This window comes from Gallus gallus, chromosome 4, assembly GCF_016699485.2.
Source record: "Gallus gallus isolate bGalGal1 chromosome 4, bGalGal1.mat.broiler.GRCg7b, whole genome shotgun sequence".
Lineage (NCBI taxonomy): Eukaryota > Metazoa > Chordata > Aves > Galliformes > Phasianidae > Gallus > Gallus gallus.
Genome location: NC_052535.1, coordinates 23,576,987 through 23,599,824, shown reverse-complemented (window position 1 = coordinate 23,599,824; position 22,838 = coordinate 23,576,987). Strand labels below are relative to the sequence as shown.

Sequence of the window (22,838 nt, the reverse complement as noted above, 5' to 3'; positions counted from 1 at the left end):
ACGAGCATGAAGAAGACAAACATTATTTGGAATCTGTTTACAGAATAGGATTTTTACTTGCTCTAATCAGCTAGCTGCATCAGAATTTGTTTTTAGCATATATTAACTCCAACATACGCTGCTGTGGCAGAAGAATCACAAGTAACATCTTAATACAGTATTCTTATTTTCATATCTGCAGCGAATGGGTACAAATGACTACCATAACTAAAAAAATTCAAACTACCAAATCAGTGCTTCAGAAACATCTTTTCAATAATTAACCGCTCAAAAAATCATAAAAAATACATGACGACAAGTAATTGTAGTTTAAGACTGCAGAAAATGAAACTAAAGTGATGGAGAAGAGGCCTCCAGTCACAAAGGCTTTAATTTTCTTTCCACATAAACCTCATAAGTAAACTATAGAAATCTAGTATAAAAGAGAGTATGAAGTTCATTGAAATAATATACATATACAAAATGAACATTGATAATATGATCTTTAAACTTGCAGTCTGAGAAAAGACTGCTAAATCCAATGAAAATAAGTCTGGAACTGACAATGACTTGAACAGATTAGAGATATAAAAAGGGAAATATAGGATTATCTAGTGTCCTGAGTTGAGCAAAAGGTGATGCATGCTGGGCAGGGAACCAGTGACTAAGTACCGGGACTATGGAAAGAACTAAGGAGTGTAATGGCAGTTATGTCCCAGCCAACCATAAGTCAAAGGTGGCAGGTGTTGAAAAACAGATCGCGGAGGTACCTAAGAGAACAGAGAGACTTCAAAATATGAACTAGCTCTAGCACTGGCTGAGCAGAAGTAATGGTTCATCTGGACAAGTACGTCCTTTTTTGGGTCCTCAATTTCAAGAAAGACGTGGAGTAGTCAAAAAAATTTCAAAGAGAATAGCAAGGTGATCAAAGTCCTAGAAAACATGACTTAGCAGGAAAGCTGAAATGAATTGGACATTTTCTAGCCTAAAAGAAAATGGAACCAAGGGCAGGCATAATAAGAGTCTCAAAGTATATGATAAATCCATTCAAAAAAAAAAAAAAAAGGAATAATTTGTTTTCTACAGTGATGGTGAGAAGGAAAGGAAGTTAATGAGCTCCAACTGCAGCAAGAAATATCTATTTTTGTTACGATCAGAAGTGTTGCCACCAACATCCTCAAACTCTTATATTAAGGATACTGAAGCAATGTATTTCCTAGCAGGCTGTGAAGCATCCATTTTGCATGTTTTTAGAAGCAAGTTAAACAAGCATGTTTCAGGAATGTCATAGATACAGCTGTTTCCATCTTAAGGATGCTCAGGTATCTTCGTAGTCCTGTAAGTTTATGATAACAAAAACTTCCCTCATCCACTGTTGAAATACAAACTCTCAACAGTAGAAAGCTCATGTTTCTATCTCTGATAACTAACTCCTCTATTTCAAATATGCTTTTTTTACATCACAGACTTTCTGGGCAGAGCTTCCCATGAGCTGCTGCAAGAAGTAATACATTATGCTCCTTCAAAATATCTTTGATGTTTACAAAGGCTCAATGACAATTCAGTTGTTAGTGTACTATTACAGTCATCTGAGACATTTGCAGATTGATACTACCATGTGAACTTCCATATATATGGCTGTGTTTACTTCCTGTTTCATTAGATATGCTATGTTTTGACTAGGTGCTCTCTGTGGCCAGGTTTATCATTTAGTTTTTATTTCAGACAGTGCTGAGTACAATAAAATTTCCCTCATCTGTGAATGTTAACTACCATGGTATTAGTAACAATAATGAGACAACCAACACAACAGGGTGCTATAGGAAAGCATAGAGATTCATTTCATGTGACTGGCCATGGGGTAGAAGGTGTTTGCAGATGGTTTGGTGTCACTTTTGTATATTCCCTTTCCATGGAAAACCGCAGTATTGTATACAAGTGGTGAGTGCACAGCAGTTTCTATTCACCCAGAGATTTACTCTTATTTATCTGGCACTTTCTGAAACAATCAAAACCCAAAAAAGGTCTTTCTGTTTAGCCTAGGCTTTTCATCACTGGCAGCCACACTTTCCCTTGTTCTTAATCCTAAATCTCTTACAGATTTCATTAAGTATTTGCTATATGTAAAGCATCCATTAATAAAACAACACTGATGGCAAAGAATAACAGTGACTTTGAATACAGATGCTGAGTATACTCCAGTGTTCTGGTTTGAATTTGTTATAACCCAGCCTTCACCTTGTAGTGACTTTATCTTATGAAGCATGAGACAACCAATAAAGTTGTAGAATTTACCTTTCATGAAACAGAGGTCTCTGTAGATACACCCATACTTCTCTTCCTAACATGCCTGTGATCATTTATCCATTTCACATTTTCTGTTTAAATTCACATTGCTTTCTACATCACCAAGAGCAGGCAGGCAGCATTATTATTCTTTACTTCCCATTTTTCTTCCAACTATTTGTTAGTATTCTCTACCTTAAGAGTTACATTGCTAACCAAGTAATAAAAGCCATGCTGGTTGAGAACATAAGTTCATTTAATTTGTCAGTTTGTAACAGGGTTCTACAGCAGTCCTATGGGAGCACAAGAATACAAAAGACAAGGTCATGAGCATTCCTTCAGAATACGTTCACACATGGCAAGTATCTAAGGCTCAGAGAAGAATGTCAGGGTTATTTTAAGCAGACCAGACAAGTCTACATGTAATCTTATGGACTATAGTAAAGTACATTCAGGATCATGGATCTCAATATAAGGAGATCCAAAACTTCCCTTCACAGGCTTATCCCATAAAACTTAGAAAGTAGACATGTAAAGTGCTCATTGATCAGTCAGCAAGACAAACAAGATAGCTGTTCCCATTGGAGCCTACATCCTCAACAGAAGCAGACTATCATAAGCACAGTATTTCCACATGTAGTGAGTTTTCCTCTCAGAAAACAAACATGGTGCCCACAGGCAGTTCACCGACCACTATATTAAATCAAGATTTCTGAGTGCAATAAATAACAAACATAACTGGCAGATACATTTGTAGGCAGAAATATCTGAGGATCAAAAGTGATTGACTGAAAGCTGTACTAACGAACAACAAAACCTGTTTGGTTCATTTTCACATGTCAGTCACCTGGAAGAAGGAATTGCGAAAAGATTATAAATTTCCTGACTAAACAAATCCGAGCAAGGACAGTCAATGCAATAAAAGATAAGATCTTAATTACAATTAAGCACAATTAAGCTGGAAAAAGAATAAGGATAGGTGTTCATACTTGATCCAGCAGAGAACATGTGATATACTTCCCTGTAAAGTATACATTCACTAACAACTGCAAAGCTGAGAAATACATCCAAACACAAAAAGTGTGACTATTTGTTAAGGTACAGGCGCACTTACCCACATGGTCGGTATGTAAATACAATATAACTTTCTTCATCACTTCTTTCAATAAATGTAACACACGTGTACTTTTCCCAGTGTCGCATAGCCTGTTTGAACATGGCGCGCTGGGTGCCTGGAAGAATTGCATGACACGAAATAAAAGACTTTTCTAATTGCTCCTTGCTCCTTAAAATCAGATTTTAATCTTAGGAATATAGGCCTGTAAGGAGTTACATGACCATAAGTCCAGTGTCACAGCACTCCCATATACTGCCAAACTCCAATTAAAGGGACATTCAGATCATCAGCTTGCCATAATGTATATGCCTGTAAGGGGACCACTACTGACTGACACACCCTAGCAAACATAAAACTGCAATAAAAAGCACAGCTATGTTACACAAGAGGAAGATGATACCAAAAGAAATTTAGTGTGGCTCATGTGCCTGCATTTGTATATTTGCTAAGCAATTTCCCAGATGAAACTGTAAAGCGGGAAAGAGAATGGGAAGGGAATTGAAAAATCCTTGGTTCCTATCTATCTTGTCAGAAAATAAATCAATGGATAAATTCCTATAGTCTTCAAATCTGAAGACTAATTTAACATCAGCCATGTAAACAGGCACACCAGCCAAGGCATCTGAATTTAACAGTGTCTTGAGCAGGGCCCAATTTCCATTTTTTTATATCCAAACCATTCAGAAATCAAATTACTCACCAGAAGGGGAAAAAAGTATTTTGTTACTTATACTAGCCATACCTAGATATTTGTTTTAAAAAGAGAAATACATTCAGAAACAGTTTAGATGCAGAAGAAGTCAAGCCAGGTCTCCACAGAGCTCAAGGCCCTATGTATGCTGGCTGCCCATACAGTGCTTCAGGTAGCACAGCAAAGCAATTTCATTGCCTAATAAAAGACAACGCTTATCAACTTACAGGCAGTAGCTGAGAATATTGTTTCTGAGCTAGAAATCCACAAAGAACTGTACTCAGCATGAATTTGCTGGCAGAAATATCCACCTTGCATCCTTTCAAAGCTACATTTCAGCACAGGATAGGTAACTCGGGGTGTGGGTGATGTTTGCTTGTTTGTAAAATGCTTTGAAGACAACAAAATCTCAAAGTTTATAAAAACAATGGGTTCAAATCATGCCATGATCCTAAAAATTAAAGATTGTTTCATCCTGTATTGCCCTTTTATCATTAAGCAGTGTTCATCAAACTTTAAAACCTACCTGAAAAAAGTAAAATGTTTAGCATTTAAATCTTTTACTTAGTTTACAAACATTCTTCCAAAAGATTGCTATGCAACAACAAAGGTTACATGCTCTGTAAATACTCAGACAGTTTTACTAGAAGAGTTTGTTTGGAAAGAAGGTCTCTGATTTCTTCTTTGTATACATGTGCATACAACATGTATGAATTTGCATGTTTCTTTAGGCTTTCTGTATTGTGCACAATAAGATGCTGTTATGTATTGTTTTCCATACATCTTCATTTTTCTCTATCTTCCTTTTTGTTTTAAATTACTGATTATATCCGCATTGATACTGATCCACTTACATTTTTCAGGAATGATAAATGTTCTAATTTTTTTTTCTAAATTTTCATGCTAAGAATTACATACCAATATTAAAGCCAACTTTTTCTTTTTGTCATGTATAATAATTAGGTACCCGTTTGAAAGCCAAATTGAGGAATTACAAAACACATTTAAGTCATTTAATTGAGTGAAATCATTTTAGCAAAATACATGTCCCACTAGTTAATTCTGTTGAGTTCTTAAACTAAATACACATACTTTTTTTTTCTTTTTTTTTTTTAATAAAACAAATTTCAATACATTCTTTTACTTAGGCTCCTGAAAACAAACATACAACAAAAAAATATCAGACAAACAGCCTTCCCTATCTAAAACGTACTTAAATATCTTTATTATTTAGCTTGCCTTTGGGAACAACTTATTAAAGGATGGCTAACATTTTCAATACAGATGTACTCCTGACCTGATTCTACAGAAATCTTTCCATAGGGTGACTTAACTATAAATAAATAAATAAATAAAGACAAGTAAATCATATTCTTTCTCCCTATATAAAGCTCAAAACTTACCAGTAAAATTTCCACCTATTACGTATGGAATGACACCCCCTGGCCATATTCTTTCTGTTCGCGATGTAGCAGCTCTGGGAAATCTGTTCTTCTCATTTTTCCCTGAGAATTTTACTGTGGTTCTTCCTTTAGAAGTATTATTTTGCTCAAAGCCTGAAATGACAATTAAAACACTAACTGAGATCCTTAAAAAGAAAAAAAAGAAAAGAAAAATAAAGAGAGAACCATTATTGAATAATTATTTTCCATGATGTCAAAGTCATATTATTGTTTCTATATGTCCTTTAAAAATAGGACGCTACTATTCTCCAACAATCTATTACTACCTGGTTTTCTAGGAAGTACTTGAAATGGCGTATCTAAATCTTCAACTTCCAAACAAATCTAGAGTAAAAATTTGCACATAAGCTTATTGTCTGAAAGAAACACTGTCTGCATAATTACATCTAAATTTTATTATCTAACAATGATAATAATAATAAAACTACACTTCCTTCTTTCGTGTATTTTATTTGTTGCTGTTGTTGTTTTGGTTTGGGTTATTTTTGTTGCTTGTTCATTTTGTTTTAAGAAAGTTTGGATTGCTCCAGCAGGAAAGAAAAGGCAGACCCAAAGTAATCACGACATTTACTGCCCCTTTCCATTTTATTCCTGGGTCTGGAAAAAAAAAAATCAAGTGCACAGCTATTTCTAGAGCAATTGACAGAAAGAAGTCCATTACACTGGCTTTTGTTATGGTGAACTATCAGGAAAAATAGACAAATTATTTGCAAAGTAAACTGTATACTTATGGAAAAAGTCACAGTTAATTTTTCCCTCTGATCTCAGTTACTTGTGCCTACTGGTAATAGCCACAACATTCTCAGATGGAAATCTAACTTTCAGTTTCATAATAACACTATAACGCTTCAGGATGTAAACACATTTTTCACAAATGAGGTTTTGGATCCCTGTTGAGAAGCATTACTCATGGCTGGAAGTTGGAAGATCAATAAAAGCCGACTATTTTGAGAGATTATCCATCATTCTTCCCGTTACAGGTAAAAATCTCCTAAATCAGCTGAAAATTACTGTGTCTACAAAAAAGGGTAAGGACAGCTAGACAGGTACTTGTACACCATAATAAAGTTAGCTGTCCTCTTCTGAAGCAATCTGTTAGTTAGTATGGGTATCAGTGAAGCTGATTAAAATGTTTCACTTGAAAAACAGACAAGAAACCCCAACTCAGCATGGCCAACAAGCCTTCCTTGTGGAATAAGAATATCACACATTTCCTTTGCAACACCAGTTCTAGCTAAGTATTATTGGGTACGTTGGTCTGCGCTATAAGGATCAGGGAGGACTCGAGGGCACAATCATATTTTGGTGCCTTGGAATAGCTCCATGTCTGGGAGAGCATCAGAAGGAAAAAAGAAAAGAAGCTACAGAGTAAGTCAGGGAGAAAGTTCTTCATGCACGAGAAAAGTCTAGCTTTGTATCAATTAACAGATAAACATATCAGTAATTATGTAGAAAATATCACTCAAGTAAAGCAAATGATTTACCCTTGCATTAAATAAGTGTGTAAAAGAGAATTACAAAGCAGTCAACAACACAGATAGAAATTTCAACAGAAGACAAACTGTTAAACTTCAATATGCAGTCAATATTGAACTATCTGACCCGTTAATACTGCTGATTTAAAATTCTTATTCACTTCTTTTAAACTACAGGTAGTACGAAATTTCAGCCAAGTTGCATATATGAAACACAGCAGTCTCTTATGCAATACTGAAATGTCATAAAAATGAAGACTATACCAGCACGTAACAGCAAAGTCAATTAGAATGTTCTGGTTAATCTTAAAAGTTATACACTGATGCATGTAAACACAATGTAGTGTGATTAAAATGCAGTTTTACATATTTTCTTTTGAGAAGCTGAGATTCCGTGGCACTAAAATGACATCTTCTTGCATCAAATATGGTGAATGCACTTAGTCAGTATTAACGGAGATTTCACTCATATAGCGTGCTGAATTCAACTGCATTCATACCGACAGAAGGATGATGTATTTATTCAGCACAACACACCATAAATGCTTCAAATTGTGTGACTCATCAGTGTCCCAAATGGATCCAGAGGAAAAAATATTACATTAGCAGCTATCTATTACATTCCTCAAGCACTGCGCAGACACTGTATTGACAAAAGTAGAACTTATAAATGTGAACATAACCATGCTAAGTAGCTAAGCAAATTTTAATATGAGAGGTAAAAGCACATTTTAGCTTCCAGATCTTATACTGCAAATAGACCTCTAAGAAAATGCAATTAAGAGCTAATCTCTTCATTACTATTCTCATACTGTTTAAAGTTTGCTTATGCCAACAGTAATACAGAGGCATTTTAATATGTTAAAGCATTGTGATCATTAATGTTCATGTTACATCATCATATCATGCAACCTGATAATTTAAACAGTAAAAATACCAGAGCCAAATCTTCTTATCCTTTCTATAAGCTGATAGAGGGCACCTCGTTTTTTTGACATCCCATGCTCTCCAAAGCCACCTTTAAAAACAAAAGAAAAAAAGAAAGAATTTAGAAAAGTTAAGAACATGGAAACTTACACCTACAGCAACTACAGAGCCAGAGGAGATTGGGAATCATCCTTTAAGAAGTGCTATGAGTCTTTAAGGAAGTTTAACATTCCTGAATGACTTGCCTACAAATTCTTCAAGTATTCCTGACAATGAAGCAAGAAGACATTTTTAGCTGTTTTTTTTTTTTTTTTTTTTTTCTATAATGCATTCCAGACTGTAAGCCAGCATGTCTTTGTTATGCAGACAAGTCAAGGTAATTACATCATTTAATTATTATTTGGAGCTTTTTCTACTTTCTGGTGACACTGACATTCTCTGAGCTATACTGATAAGATGGCTAAAAGCGCTACTGTCACAAAAGTTTCCTAAATGGATGTCATAATATTCCTGTACAAAGGAAAAGAAAAGGGTGAAAGAAAACACCCAAAGTTTCATCAGGAAAAACAAACAGACCAAAAAAAAGCCACCTTAATATGTCTGATTATACCATGAAAGTTTTGGCTTTCTTTATCAACATGAAAATGAATGTGCAGTGCACTCTCAGAGGCTTTCAAATGTCACATGCTGGCATGTAATGAATGAGACCTTACACGCAAATATGTGTGTCATTTTGGTAATCAATGAGCAATAAAAATTCAACTAATAAATAGTTGATTTTAACATCTATCATGTTATTTTAAGAAATGTACAACATTTCTGAAGCTAGTATGTACATTAGGTGCATGTCACACGCCACCTTCACATCTAATTCTGCTGTGGTTGCAAGTGGCTTTGAAAATACAGGTAAGCCCAAAGAAAGAGCACTGATAACACCACAGCCCAATAAATCCTCAGAATTGTTAAGAAAGTTTTGAGATTTTTCTAAGTTTGTAGTAAGTTGTATTTAACATTCAGTAACTGTCATATGACAAGAGAATTTTCAAACTACTCATGCAACACCAAAAGTCAGGTAGAAACAAAAAGACCACCGAAACCTCCAACCACCACAGAACAGACCTTTCCTAATTTCCCATTAAAAATTTCAATACGTATGTGGAAAATATATTTCTTAAGAGGTAATTTAAAATCATACCATATAAGGCAAGTGTGTTCATGGGCTGCTCAGTGAATAACAATGTGTCTAATTATTTGGATTACACTGTCACATAGTTGCTAGCTCTCTGGAGACAAATTTTCCAAATTTTTTTAAGCATTTTAGATAGATGAGGTAATAGTTCAACACATTCCTTCCCAACGAGTTACATGGTTAACTGTAATATACAGTAAAGAAAATGTAACCATTCAATTGCTTGTATCGGTCATTATTAATGCAACTGCCTCTAATGTTAACATTCGCATCATAAAAATGCAAATAGAGTCCAAACAAATGTAAAATGAACTTCGTAAAAAAAAAAAAATAGTAACTTTAACAGACCTATCAGAAAAAGACTCCATTATTTACTGGAAGAAACTACTATACTATATTTATTTCTAGAAAAAAAAAATTCCAATATCATTACTTTGATAACACAGCCCGTGTAATCCAATTAGTGAATCAAAAAACTGAAGAACTAACTTACATAACTAGTCTGGTTTATATGAATAATTTACAGTCTTGCCAAACTGCAGTCTAAAATATGATTATAATTTACAAATTATATATTTGCGGCATATTTTTGTAGTTCAGACAGGAGCAATAATATCCAAAAACTTTTGCCAGATTGCACTTATAATAGTATATACAGAAATGTTATAATATTTGCTGTTGCTTCTACTCACAATAATTATATATATTGAATGAGTAAACCAAGATGCTCAGAGTAAGCATCTGATCTTGCAAATCCATACCTATAATTCTCACCAAAATGGTTAGTCACAAAACATAGACCAGATCTTGTTAGCTGAGGATTTTAATTAGTAGTTGCAATGAAAAATGCAACTCTCCAATTCATCTTGATAGTTTATGCCCAAGTACTTAACCTTTCTAAACGAGGTCATCTAAATTTTTGAAGATCAACAAGAGAACAAGTAGGAAATCATTCTTGTAGTTAACTATAACTGTATCTGCAAGGAAGATAAACTCTTAATTTGTTTCATATATAACAGCCATTTTACCTTCCTTTTCCAAGTTGCTATCTAATATTAATAAGCTAGACGTTGGTAATGTCTTTTGGAAATTTTGCAATTTGCAAAAACCAACTAAACTCCAACTTATGCATCAAAATGTGCCGAACTTCGGAAATTAGATATGTGGTGTTTTTTTAAATTTATTTATTTTAAAAAGACTTCTCCAACTCTGTTTCAAATAAATAAATAAATAAAGATTGCTGAGTTTTCATTGAGAACGGGTACAAAAACAGTACTTTCAGCAGAGTTTGTTCTCCAAAGTCCATTTTCCACTAATTATTTCCCTTGCATTGATTCCTCTTGTGCAGGAAGGATAGACAAATTTGATCCAACTGCATTAGTAAACCTCAGTAGGATAACTCAATATCCTGAATAAGATAGCGTTGACAGGCAAAGATAATGCGCAAATCTCAAGACAGGCAAGTAAAGAAAATTAAATATATAATGTAAAACATTATAAAAACAGCTTAGAAATCAATATACTTCAACAACTACAAAAGAGAGAGAGAGAAAATAGAGAGAGATCTTTGTAGCTAAAAGGGAAAGATACAGAAGTAAAAGGAAGATCAGCAGGCCAAAGAAATCACTTGACTGCATGCACTTTCAGGGGAAATGACTGACCTCGCTGTCTACATTCTCAGCAAATCTAGGGGCTGAAATATTTTCAAAGTCAATTAAAAGCATTTTGTTAGAAGGGGGAGGGGAGAAAGAAACCACAGACAATTAACATTTTCAAACCCAGTCTGGATCTAGAAAAGAAATGAGTGGTACTAAAAGGAGATAAAATAATTTTTCAGGATATTAAAACAATATCATCTAACTATAGTGAACAGTTGAACTACCCTATTTATATCAATATAGAGAAGTTAAAATGAAAAATGCTTCTTTTGTCTGGAAAATTCCTTTCTGGTCATTCCTCAAAATGATCCTTATTTTCTAATATTAGGAATCATCAAGGTAAAGAGCAGTTGAGTTCAGCAACACACTGAACATGAGTAAAAGAAAACAAATTTCATCTATATATGTATAGATTCTTTACTATATATAAATATTTTCTTTCACACCTTTCCCACTTAGATTTTTTTAGCACCATATTCTGAAAGCTTACCCATTTTTGAGTTAACAAATCACAGCCTGATAGCATGGCTATTTTCAGATGTGAAGTAGACAGATATTTAGATATGGACTATTTTTTCAGACACATGCATACATATATTTACAAGTGAATAACATCTCTTTATCTGTTTCTCTGAAAATTAATCAGATTGCGGTGTCTGGCACTAAGGCACCATATGTGACAAGGCAAATTCTAGCAAGGATAACAACGTTCTTGTGTTGCTTCTAGTGTGTAGATTTAACAACAACAAAAAAAAAAACAACAACAAAAGGTGCTGCTGTAAGTCTAGAATCCCAGTCTCGCCTCCAGGATTCCACATGCTTTTTCCACAGCTCCACTATCAGGAACTTGCAGTTGAAAGTAAAGCTTTGCACAGCTTTCTCTCCCACATTACTATCTACAGAGAGTACTGGCAGACGTTCCTCCCAGCTTCTGCTCTTTGGTTCAATAAGTTGTTTTGCTCTTTGTTTGCTTTTTAGGCAAGAAATTGAGGAATACAATTAAATTTTCCCCTGGACTTAACTAGAACCAATTTACGTTCTTTGCAGTGTAACTTTTTAAACTGTAAACGAAACTAATAATGTCGACAAAGTTTCAAAACTGTGACTGCCTTCTATTCAGAAGTAAATAAAAGGAAAAATAAGTTAAAAAGCAAGCTTGAAATATCATACCTGTGTTATGGCCAAGTCTTTCATTGGAGTGCTGCGTAAGGTCAATTGTCCTGTCAATTTGAAAGATTTTTAAGTCTTCATCATCTAAGGCAATATCTCCCCAAAAGACAGCTTTAAATAAAAAAGAGCTCAATTTAATTAAAGAATTTATTTTGACATCAAAACCAATTTGAAGACTATATTGCCAGGTTACAAACCTTAGAAAAATATATGACAAACATACATTTATATGATATACTTTTTTTGTACTGATTTCTATTTTTGTACAAAGAAAGAAAACTAAGAAAAGATGAATCATTTGTTTCAGTATTCTCAAATTTTTGTAGGCTAACATATTTTGTAATTGCCTAAGTGCCATCATATAAATGTAACATTAATCATGTAATAAATTTTCACAATATCTAATGATTTCTACATGTAAATACAGTGGAGGAGACTAAGAACCACTGAAAGACATTAACACTTGAATTATAAAGCTAAAAAATGAACAGTACTGAAAGAACACTATCTTTATTTTTCCTAACATCCTCCTGAAAATGAAACATAAGTGAAGTTATTTTTAACATTCCAATTAATTTCTGTATTACATTATGTTTGCATCAGAGAATTGATATGTTTATCTGTTTTCCTTTAATCTGAGTGGAAAAATAAAAAATATGTATATTTTTCATTATCCTCATGGTTTATTTCTATGCTGTCCTTCAATGTTTAATGACGTCACTATAAGGACTCCTTCAAATACTTTACTTTTCAAAACTCCATTCTTTTCAATCTTCTTTTTTTTCATCCTTTCCTAAGTCTTTTTGGTGTGTTTCTTCTTTTCTCTTTTCCTGTTCTCATTATGACTCTCAGGTTGGTTTTTTTTTTGACTTTTTCCATAGTTAATTCATCTTCCCTAAGCGGCCATCACAACTCAGTGCGTAAAGATACATAGCAAGAATCTTGCTCATCTGCAAGAATTCGGGATCTATACCTTCAGTATACAGGCCATTTTTTTGCTGAGATTTTACCATGAAATCTCCCTGCCAACACTAAATTATCATTAAAACTGAATTCAGTAAGCCATATCCTCAGCTAGTATTAATGAAGTCAACAGAGTATCACCAACTAACATGAGCTCAAGTGGCACCCTTTCTGCTCTACTTACATTCTAACTGATTCTAAGCACTAACTAGTTTTCTTTTACTGTCATTTCGTCAGATCCTCATACACACACATATATATATGTAATGATCATTCATCAAATAATATTTTCAGTACATCCCTGTTACTGTAAAACTTACTTATTCTTATTGATTGATACTCTAATAATAATTATTTAATCAAATTTCACACCTAAAAATCTTCGCTTTTATTCCCACAGAACTCCCAGATAGTACATTACAAATTCATTTGTCTATTACTTTTTTCTTGAACTCAAGGCAACTAGAGGGAAAAATCACATTAAAAATTCCTTTTGTCTGCCTTGTAAAATTAAGTAAAAAAAATAAATAGAGTATCTACACAGACCTCAAAAATGAAAATTTTCAGTTAAAACCACAAACATCTAAATATGAGTATTTCCACATATATATATTTCTTTGCATAAAAAGATGTTTATTAAAGACGGCAAGTATTTGAGACCATTTCTGAAACTGTTCAGTCACTTCTCATACATCTGTGAACGATCTCCTTCCAAGGGTTGCTATTTCCCTATGTATACATTGGGCAGATCCTTCCTCTGGCTAACCTATCCCCACCAGTGATAGCTTTTACCATCAAGTCAAGAGACAGTTTAGTGGATGCTCTAGTTGATTTTTTGCTTAAATTTTCTATGAAAAAAAGATCTTAAATTGTTAAGAGTTTTGAACATTGAGGGGAGAAATTCTCTGACTCTGGAGTTAAATACTATTTATTATTCCTAATATAAGAATCTTCTAGATGTTTCTAGTGGATGTAACTCATAATAGGGGCCACCGTATAAGCACAATGAAAAACTGCAAAATTTGATATACAGAACAGAAAAATGATATAAGAAGCTATTTTCACTTTAGAAAGACATCATCAGAGGTCACACAGGTTGTCCAAACCAAACTTGAGGAAGTGCTGAAAATTAACAGCAAGCCCATTTAAATTTCCTGGTTACACTGAGAGTTTACAAAACAAAGGCTGTGAATTAACAAAATTTGCACTCAGACAGAAATGTATCAGCAGAAATCACTCTGGTTTCAGTACATAATATTGATGTATAAATATGAAATGAAAACTGAAGGCAAATTGAGCTCTAAACAGGTATACAATGTAGAAAAAGACTGGGTTGAAAATATGTCCTCTCCAGTTCTGATGATCCATCTTCAGCATTTCACTGTGGTGATATTCACTTTGCCATGAAAGTACAATTAGCATGACTTAAGCTGAATTTGTCTGACAAATGTGTTGAATTTCCTTGCACAAATACTAAGCAAAACATCTTACTGTTTAAGCAAGGCGCAATAACTGATAGCTGAAAAACAAAGCTATGCTATTTTTTTTAGACTTCTGGACTGACAGCTAGAATTGGTTTTGACAATAACCAACACAATCTTAAGTTTAATAATAATACAGCTGTGGTAATATTACAAACAATGCTGATGCAAGTTTGACCCAGATGTAAACTAATAATCTTCGAATCCAATGAGATTTTCTAATGTATGAGCTAAATATGAGTAACAGCTTAAGAAGAAATATATGTGATTGCTTGTAATGTACAGTGCAATGTCCAGAGTTTTCTTCAGGCTACAGCTGTTTTACACAAGTCAATTCTGTTTAGCAGGCCAAGTAAAAATACAGTAGGTTAAAAGGCAGAAATATGGGGAGAACTAACACATTTAACTTCAGCAGCAAATGAGTAATCACCATTTTGCTTCCACAGAAATCAATTTGAGATTTACTGAACTAATTTCAGTGCAACTGGAAAGAAATATACTTGGCAAGAGAGAAAAAAATGGTAACTGTTTCTTTTTATATTCCCCCTTTTCCAATGAAAAGTCTGCATTTCAATCTTCAAAGCCTGAAGCAGAAACTCACCTGAGCATTAAAACAAACAAATGAAAAAAGGAAAAAAAAAAAAAAAAAAAAAAAAAAAGTCACTTCTGTAACTGTTAAAACTATGCTTTAATTTTTCAGAATGTCTGTGAAAGTCTCACACTACTTTGTAACTAGAGAGGACTGTTCCTGTCTCATGCCTTAAAATTTTTATAGCCTGAAACTATCCGAAGAAGTTGCTTTGTATACTTCATCTTGTCACACACCAATTCGAACCTTATGGAAAACAAGCACAGGATTGCTTGGGTATGTTAGGTATGCTGAAGAATGTGCTAAGAGCAGGTTTGGATTTAATAGGTCCCTTCAGGAAACTTCTGCCAGAACTGGCATCTTCAGCTATACACCATCTCCTTTGTTCTTCTCAGGTATTTCAGCCATAAGTTTGCTTCAGAAAATTGACACAAAATTGATAATCAATCTTGCTTAATGTGCCAAAAAATAAAAACTGAAGTAACAGTGTAGAAGAACTTCCAAAATTATCCAAACAAAGCTTAAACTATTTGTTTTGGTTTGCTTCATGCTCTCTCCTGTTGTTTACTCAGTGATCAGGAAAACTTGGTGTTTACAAGCAAATTTCTCGTTTGATTTGAACATGCAGGAGTGAGAATAAACTTGGGAAACCCTGTTGAAAAACTACAAATCTGATACAAGACAAGTACACTTCTTTATAATAAATATTACACTAAATTTTATACAACTTCACTTTTTTTTTTTTTTTTTTGATGGGAGAAGGTTGCTTTATTTCATGTACATTTTATATGGGCATTACATTATGCATTTACACTAATTCAACTGGCAGAGAGAATATACATAAATGTCTTTCAGAAAGAGGACCAAAATTTTACCCAGTAAAAGCTTTCCTATAGTAGTAAAGGAAGATTATGCATATACAAACATTCTGTTAATACAGAAAATGCTCTCCACCTACAGATGCAGTTCTGATTTCATGCAAGTCAAAGCACTCGGCCTTCACCTTCAAAAAGGCCCAATTAAATTAAGAGACAACATTCTGATATGCAAGGCAGTTAGGCTTGTTACATGCAAACAATTGCCTCACCATCACAGAAACAAACAGGAAAATACGTATATTGTAGAAGACATCTGCCATCCAGGGATACACATCTTAACATTACCAGACAAATAATGTGATTGAGAAGGAAAAATAAGATTATTTCTGACATAGAGATAAAGCACAGGAACTTCAGCTACATTCTAAATGTGGCAACACACACTATTATTACAGATAGTTAATATTTATCTGCTCTCTTTGCTAAAATACTCTTTCAACAGGACCATCACTACATCAAATATCCACTATTCTAGATGAAGAAAATATGGTACTAAGAATACAAAGTATTGAAAAATAGAAGGGCAAAAGAAAAACAATAAAATTATTTTTATGGGTATTTACACCCCCAGTATGAATCAACCATCATACAGCTTTGGGACAAAAAGGGTTTTCATGACTTCCTAGAAGATGGACAGAAATAATGGAGCATGAGTGAAATCATTCTGTTCAATTTGCAGGGCTGAGATATGCAATAGAATGGTTCATTCTGGTATTAAAACTACTGATAAGCATAAAATCCTACAAAGTACATACAGAAATATATTCATTATGATGATGAAGAAAAAAATATCTACATCAAACAGTTCCACGTGTCTCACAATTATTAATTTTTAAAACAAAAACTATAAGCACCCATTTTTAAACAAAATATATTGCTGATTGTATTTACACTGACATTAGTAAAAAAGTAGAAAATGCAACAAAGATTGTTACTGCTTGCTACTAGAGTGCAGCGGAATAGCAAAAGCAATCCAGCTGTATCTTGGGCTCACTAATGAGCAACCAGCTACCAAGGACAGCTCAACAAGAGCAACACTGCAGTAGACCATTAAGATCCAAAAAGCATTTCCATTACATGCTTTGTTTTGTTTACTTTGCAGGCTAGAAGAACATTTAATTCATGGACAGTGTTATCATGTTTGGACAACTTTTGAAAACAAGAGTAGAAAAGCTAATATTGTGATGAATTAGGAACCTATAGCCTGAATTTTTTCTTAAGCTAAACAAATCAGGCGAAGCAAGAAGTAAACTGTGATCAGCCACACAGGTACTCCTCTGTCAGCAGATGCAGAATCGTGACAGAGAGATTACTCCTGTACTGAAAAGATGCCAAGGAAGGGATTAAGGCAATTTTAGAAGGCATTTTAAAAGCAAAGCCGTAGATTTTGGTATGCTACTGGGATTGGAAAGCACAGGAAGTTTACACTTCATCCACTTCACAGAAGGTGCCAAGAACTGACAACAAAAATATGAAAATTAAATGAAAGGTAAAATATAAATCTCAAAAGCTTTTAGCTCCTTTTGATGGGAGGTAGACCACCCAGCTTTTTTCAAAATCTAACCAGTAATTCATGCAGCAAAAGGCGCCCAAAAGCGTGCTGGCCCAAGTTCAGGGTTCATCTAAACCTCTATGCACAGCAGTTCCAATTAGCAGTCTCCTCTATAGCTGAGTCACTGAGTACTTCCCTGCAACAACACAGCTATGTGCATTACAGTCTATCTTAGTGAGTCATTTTCTTCCATACAATCCATTACACGGCTTACATAACTGTCTCTGCAACTCTGAATAAAAAAAAGAAAAACTCCATGCTAAATGACTAAAAACAATTTTACCTCACTATGAAAAAGGCAACTTCTGCTGCTGTAATTAGCTTGATCTTGTATTCAAATCAGTTCCGTATTTTCCAGGATTTTCAGGCACAATATCCTTTTTCTTAGAAATCATTAAGATGAGAACAAAGTAGGGCAAGTAATATGCAGAAGATCTCAAATCCAACCATGAGCATAGGACTGCATGTCATCATCTGAACTGTTTCTACCACTGTTACTCATCAGTGATACCTTCAACCATAACAGTAACAAATACCATTGTTACCACACAAAGATCACAGAACTTATAAATTTATAAACTGAAATTAATTCACCTAAGTATATTATAATGATTAAAATCAGTTTATGCGTATACAACAGCAAAATAAATAAAGTTTTATTTAAAAATTGATCAACCTTAAACTTTAAATAAAACATTAATAACAGAGAACCGACAGAGCCAATTTTCATATATTCCTGTAGAAGTTACTACATTAATTTCAGCAGGCAGTATTTTCAAACCTGTGCACAACTGTGAGCAACTGTTAGTGAAAGTTCTTGCTTTACACGAAAAAAAAGCTGATGTAGCCACATCTGAAAGGGATATGACACCTCTGACTAGCTGCTTCCATATTTCTACTTACTGTGAAAATCAATGATGTAGAATAGTAAGACTTATATCCTTTTTTTTTTTCTCTGATGTGCAAGTAAAATCCACCATCCAAAAGATCAAATATATTACTAAATAGTAAACACATATTATGAAACAAAATACTGTCCCCTAGGTAGCTGAAATAGTTTTCTTATCCCTTTTTCTCCCCAGATTCCTATTTTTCTGATCACTAACATTACATGGAGTGCTTGTTACATTGTAGTAGACTGCAGTCTCAATGCTTTTTATTTCAACTACTAAAGTACTAAGAAAAATACTCCCAATTATCAGTGATTGAAATAACCAAAAATTTGGTTACTGTGAGAGAAACAGCAGATCCATGTTAACAGAAGAGATGTGGCAAATGAAATAATGATAAAAGTTTTAGTTTTAAAAGAGCCATAAATCCTTGACTTACCTAAAATGAAATAAGAAAAAATCTTGAAGTTATATTAAAACCAATTCACATTTACCAGGGGTAGGAAAATATTTTGGTAACTGACAACTAGTGCAAAATAAATAATTATAGCAATTTTGTTTACCTCATGCACGGAGGAAAAAAAAAAAAAAAAAGAGCCACTTTTTCAAAATAACAACAATTTGGTTTTTGTCAACCGCAAACAAAAAACAACACCAAACAACAACATACAAATATATAAATAAGTAAACGTTCTAAGGGAGAAGGAACTGGACAGCAACCCTTCAGCTTACTAGGAGAGAAAGCACCCTTCTGTCATACAAAGCTATTTGCAAGTTTAGGACCAATTCTCCATGAAATTTAACAGTCCCTGCTGTATATTAACATAGTCATTCCCCAAACTTAAAAACATTAAACCTTAAAAACACAGGAAGAGGTACGAATAAAATGTCATCAGCACAGGAATATCACCTGGATTGAAGAGAAGGGACATCTGCTAGCCTGAGTAGTACTGATGCAGCTTTAGAAGCACAAATTTTAATGCAATTTTCTCAAATAGCCAGTGACACAGTTTTTCCTTTTTAGCAGCATTACTACCTGCAACTCACCACTTTTTATCTTTAGGTGCTCATATTTATAGGTAGGGCAATGGCAAGACCCAGCATGGACCAATTTACAGCTGCGGAGCCCCTCCTACACTGGTACACAGCACTTCACTACAGCTCCTTCACACTGCTCTCCATACAGCACAAGACGTTACTACTGTATTGAGTAGACTAGGATATAAAAACAACCAGGTCTGATCCAACTGTGGACACAAGAACATCTGTAGAGCCTGAGGCTGGAGAACAGAAACAACTGTGCAAAAGGGAACCTGCAGCATTTTGCTGGGATAAATTTTTCACTTACCAAAAGAGACATATGTAGAGCTTAATTTTTGTCAAAGGAGATAACAATCTACTAGAGATGTTTCTCCATGATGCAACACACTGATTCACAGCTGTCCATTTCCACTGAACTAGCAACAGTGTCTACATTCTTCTTAATTTGAAAGTAGTATATTTTTAATTTCTTTTCTTCTCTTTTTTTTTTTTTTTTGTATTTCCCTTTTTAAGGGGCAGTTTCCAAAATCCTTAAAGATAATACAAAATTTTTTTAAAAAAATTAAGAATTTCAAGAAAGCAAAGACTATTTTTACAAAAGTCTGACAAGTTTCACTCCTAAACTTACTGAGTGGCATTTTGAAAACACTCTTTAACACGCAACAGTTCCTCTATCACATTCTGGGTTCTTGGTTAGGCTGTTCAATGTGACAAGCTTTGTGACTTTCAGCAACTGCATTGTTTTTAAGCAGCATTTGTACCTGAGGTGAGGTATATATTCCTCATATAATGGGTTAGCCACCAACCTGAATGCAGAAGACATCAGCAACTAAGCAGTAAAGGTGTCCAGCAAAGAATGCAGCTGCTCTAAGGCCCTTGTTCATCACTGCCTCTGGACATGTATTAACAAAATAAACCTCCAAAGAAATGCTCTGAAAGAGATTCACTTACCCATTCTATTACCTACTTTTTTTTTTTTTTAACTCTTTCTACATTTTTTTAGGTTTTAGGTGGAAAGATTCAGAAGTGAATAAAAATTGAAACACTGAAACTTCGAAAAAAAAAGCCACAGAAATGGACTGTGCTCTCAAAAAGTTAAATGTTTGCTAAAAATATAGGGCAATTACAGCTAAATTTTCTCTACCACAAGTTCTGACCTGGTTTTATATACGCAAGAGCCCTGTCGTTTTGAGGCTCTATCACTGCTTCCACCACCAGGATAACAGAAGCAGTGAGGGAAATTCTCCCTCTTCCTTTGAAGGCTGCATGTCAGCCCTAGCAGAAGCCACTGCCTGAGTATTTGCTAAGCTTTCATTTAACAAGAACAGGTTGTGATTTTACAGAATTCTGGCATAAGAACTGGCCAGAGAGCTGACCAGTCATGAGTTTTTTGGCTGTCCCTATTCACTTGAAAACATTAACAACTTATATTACAGCTGGCTTTCTTAAAAATGGTGAAAAATACAGTAGGGAAATCACTGTTTACAATATCATAACAGTCATAACTAATCCAATAAAGGCTACATGACCACAGTCTGATGCTACCGTATTTGCCCCCATTTTAATTTGAAACTCTTCTGAACAATCTCAGGATCAAGAGCTACCAAGTTGATTATATGATTTCCAGGAGAAAGAACAGTCTTAATAAGGCAAAATTATCAGTATTGAAAGGAAAACTGTAAACGTGTGTGTGTGTGTGTGTAATACATAAGTGCATAAAAACAAACACAACAACATTGTTGTTTTGAAATAAGAGAAATTAAGAACAGAGTTGAATTACTTCAACTCCCTAAAGAACGCAAAAATGCAAAACTTAAAAAATAAATTCTGAACTGAAGAAAAGAGAAAATCCATTGTTGCAAAGAAAGTTGTTCATTTAAGTACGAAACTATATGAAAAAGTTAAGGCTGAGATGGACACAGCAACTGCTACAAGACCTTCCCAAATATATATGATCTAGGCATTTTCATTTGAATACCAAGAGATCAGAATAGCACCAGGAGAAAAAAAAAAATTACCTGATAATGCACACTACAAACCGAAGGACTAAAACTATTTTACTTTGCCTTACACCCCTATTAATCAACTTGATATACACTGTACAGAATGTTATATAGCACAGCTGATGTCTTACAGCTTTTTTCATGTTTTTGTTGTTGTTGTGTTTTTTGTGCAAGTTTTTGGTTTGTTTGATTATTTTTTTTACTCATCCTGCCTAAACTTAAGGTCAAAATAGCTTCTTTACATTCACAAAATAAACTGTATTTTAGAAGTGAAATATCATACCTTTCATGACTTTTTTCCACATAATTAACAACAGCTTTTTGCACGGAGTAGACTTGCTTTTAAAATGAAAATAATACTTTCATCACCATGAGACAACTGTGCATTCTTAAGCATAGCACTGAATTCAATCAATTTAGCATGGTTATTAAAAGAAGAATCATTTTATTATTTCACTTGGCAGTTTTCATATACTACAATTTTGAAGCCTAAGAAGAGGAGGAAGGTAACAGAACTGACTGAAGATAGGAAACTGAAGCAGTTATCAAACAAACCATCAGGAACTGGAAATAAAATTCATTTTGTCTCAGAGTTTTTTGTCTCTTGTGCTTAATGCATATTTGTATGACTTGGGAAGAGCAAGTGGGGCTTTAACATCACTAGTAAAGCTCACCTAAGCAAAGAAGTCTCGTGACTCAGAAGACAGGGGTACTTCAGTGGTTAGGAAGCAGTAAATTAAAACTTTCAAGGAGTCTTAACATCTTCAGCCTGTCCACTTAACACACATGGGCACTTTTAACAAATGACAGCGATAAAGGACGGGTAGCATAGAAAAAAACGCCAAGTGAAACCAACACAAAGCAGAAACTGTGGAATGCCCATTTTGGAGCAAAGAACACTAGCATTGCTAATCAAGTCCATGCTTTCTCTGCCACCTTCAATCACAGAATCACCAGGGTTGGAAAAGACCTCCAAGATCACCCAGTCCAACTGCCCACCCATCACCAATATTTCCCACTAAACCATGTCCCTCAGTACAACATCTAAGTGTTTCTTGAACACCTCCGAAGACAGTGACTAAACGACCTTCCTGGGCAGCCTGTTTCAATGCTTCACCACTCTTTCAGAGAAGAAATTGTTCCTAAAATGCAGCCTGAACCTCCCTTTTGAGGCCACTCCCCCTAGTCCTATCGCTAGCTATGTGGGAGAAGAGGTCAACTCCTACTTTGCCACAACCTCCTTCCAGGTCACTGTAGAGAGGTATAACGTTTCCCCTAAGCCTCCTGCAGACTGAAAAATCACCACTCCCTCAGTTATTCCCCTTAAGACTTGTGCTCCAGACCCCTCACCAGCTTTGTTGCCTTTCTCTGGACATGCTGTAGGGCCTCAATTTTTGTAGTGAGTGGCCCAAAGAAGAAAAGGCATGAGCACTCAAATGAAAAGTAGAAAGAAGCAAGAAAATCAGATAAAATTAAGCACTATGGA

The 22,838-nt window shown here is 34.5% G+C and overlaps 1 protein-coding gene across 6 annotated transcripts in view; it reads right to left on the bottom strand.

The window, feature by feature from the left end:
* Positions 1 to 22,838, bottom strand: part of TLL1 (tolloid like 1) — a 136,220-nt gene that overhangs the window by 63,414 nt on the left and 49,968 nt on the right. For 5 of the 6 annotated variants that reach the window (XM_046939888.1, XM_015285275.4, NM_204703.3 and 2 more), the window contains 4 exons: positions 11,956 to 12,066; positions 7,949 to 8,029; positions 5,477 to 5,629; positions 3,380 to 3,497 (listed from right to left, as the gene is read on the bottom strand). In XM_046939888.1, the coding sequence (XP_046795844.1) occupies positions 3,380 to 3,497; positions 5,477 to 5,629; positions 7,949 to 8,029; positions 11,956 to 12,066 (463 nt within the window). The remainder of the gene's footprint in view (positions 1 to 3,379; positions 3,498 to 5,476; positions 5,630 to 7,948; positions 8,030 to 11,955; positions 12,067 to 22,838) is intronic. The other variant, XM_015285274.4, reaches the window with a different exon arrangement.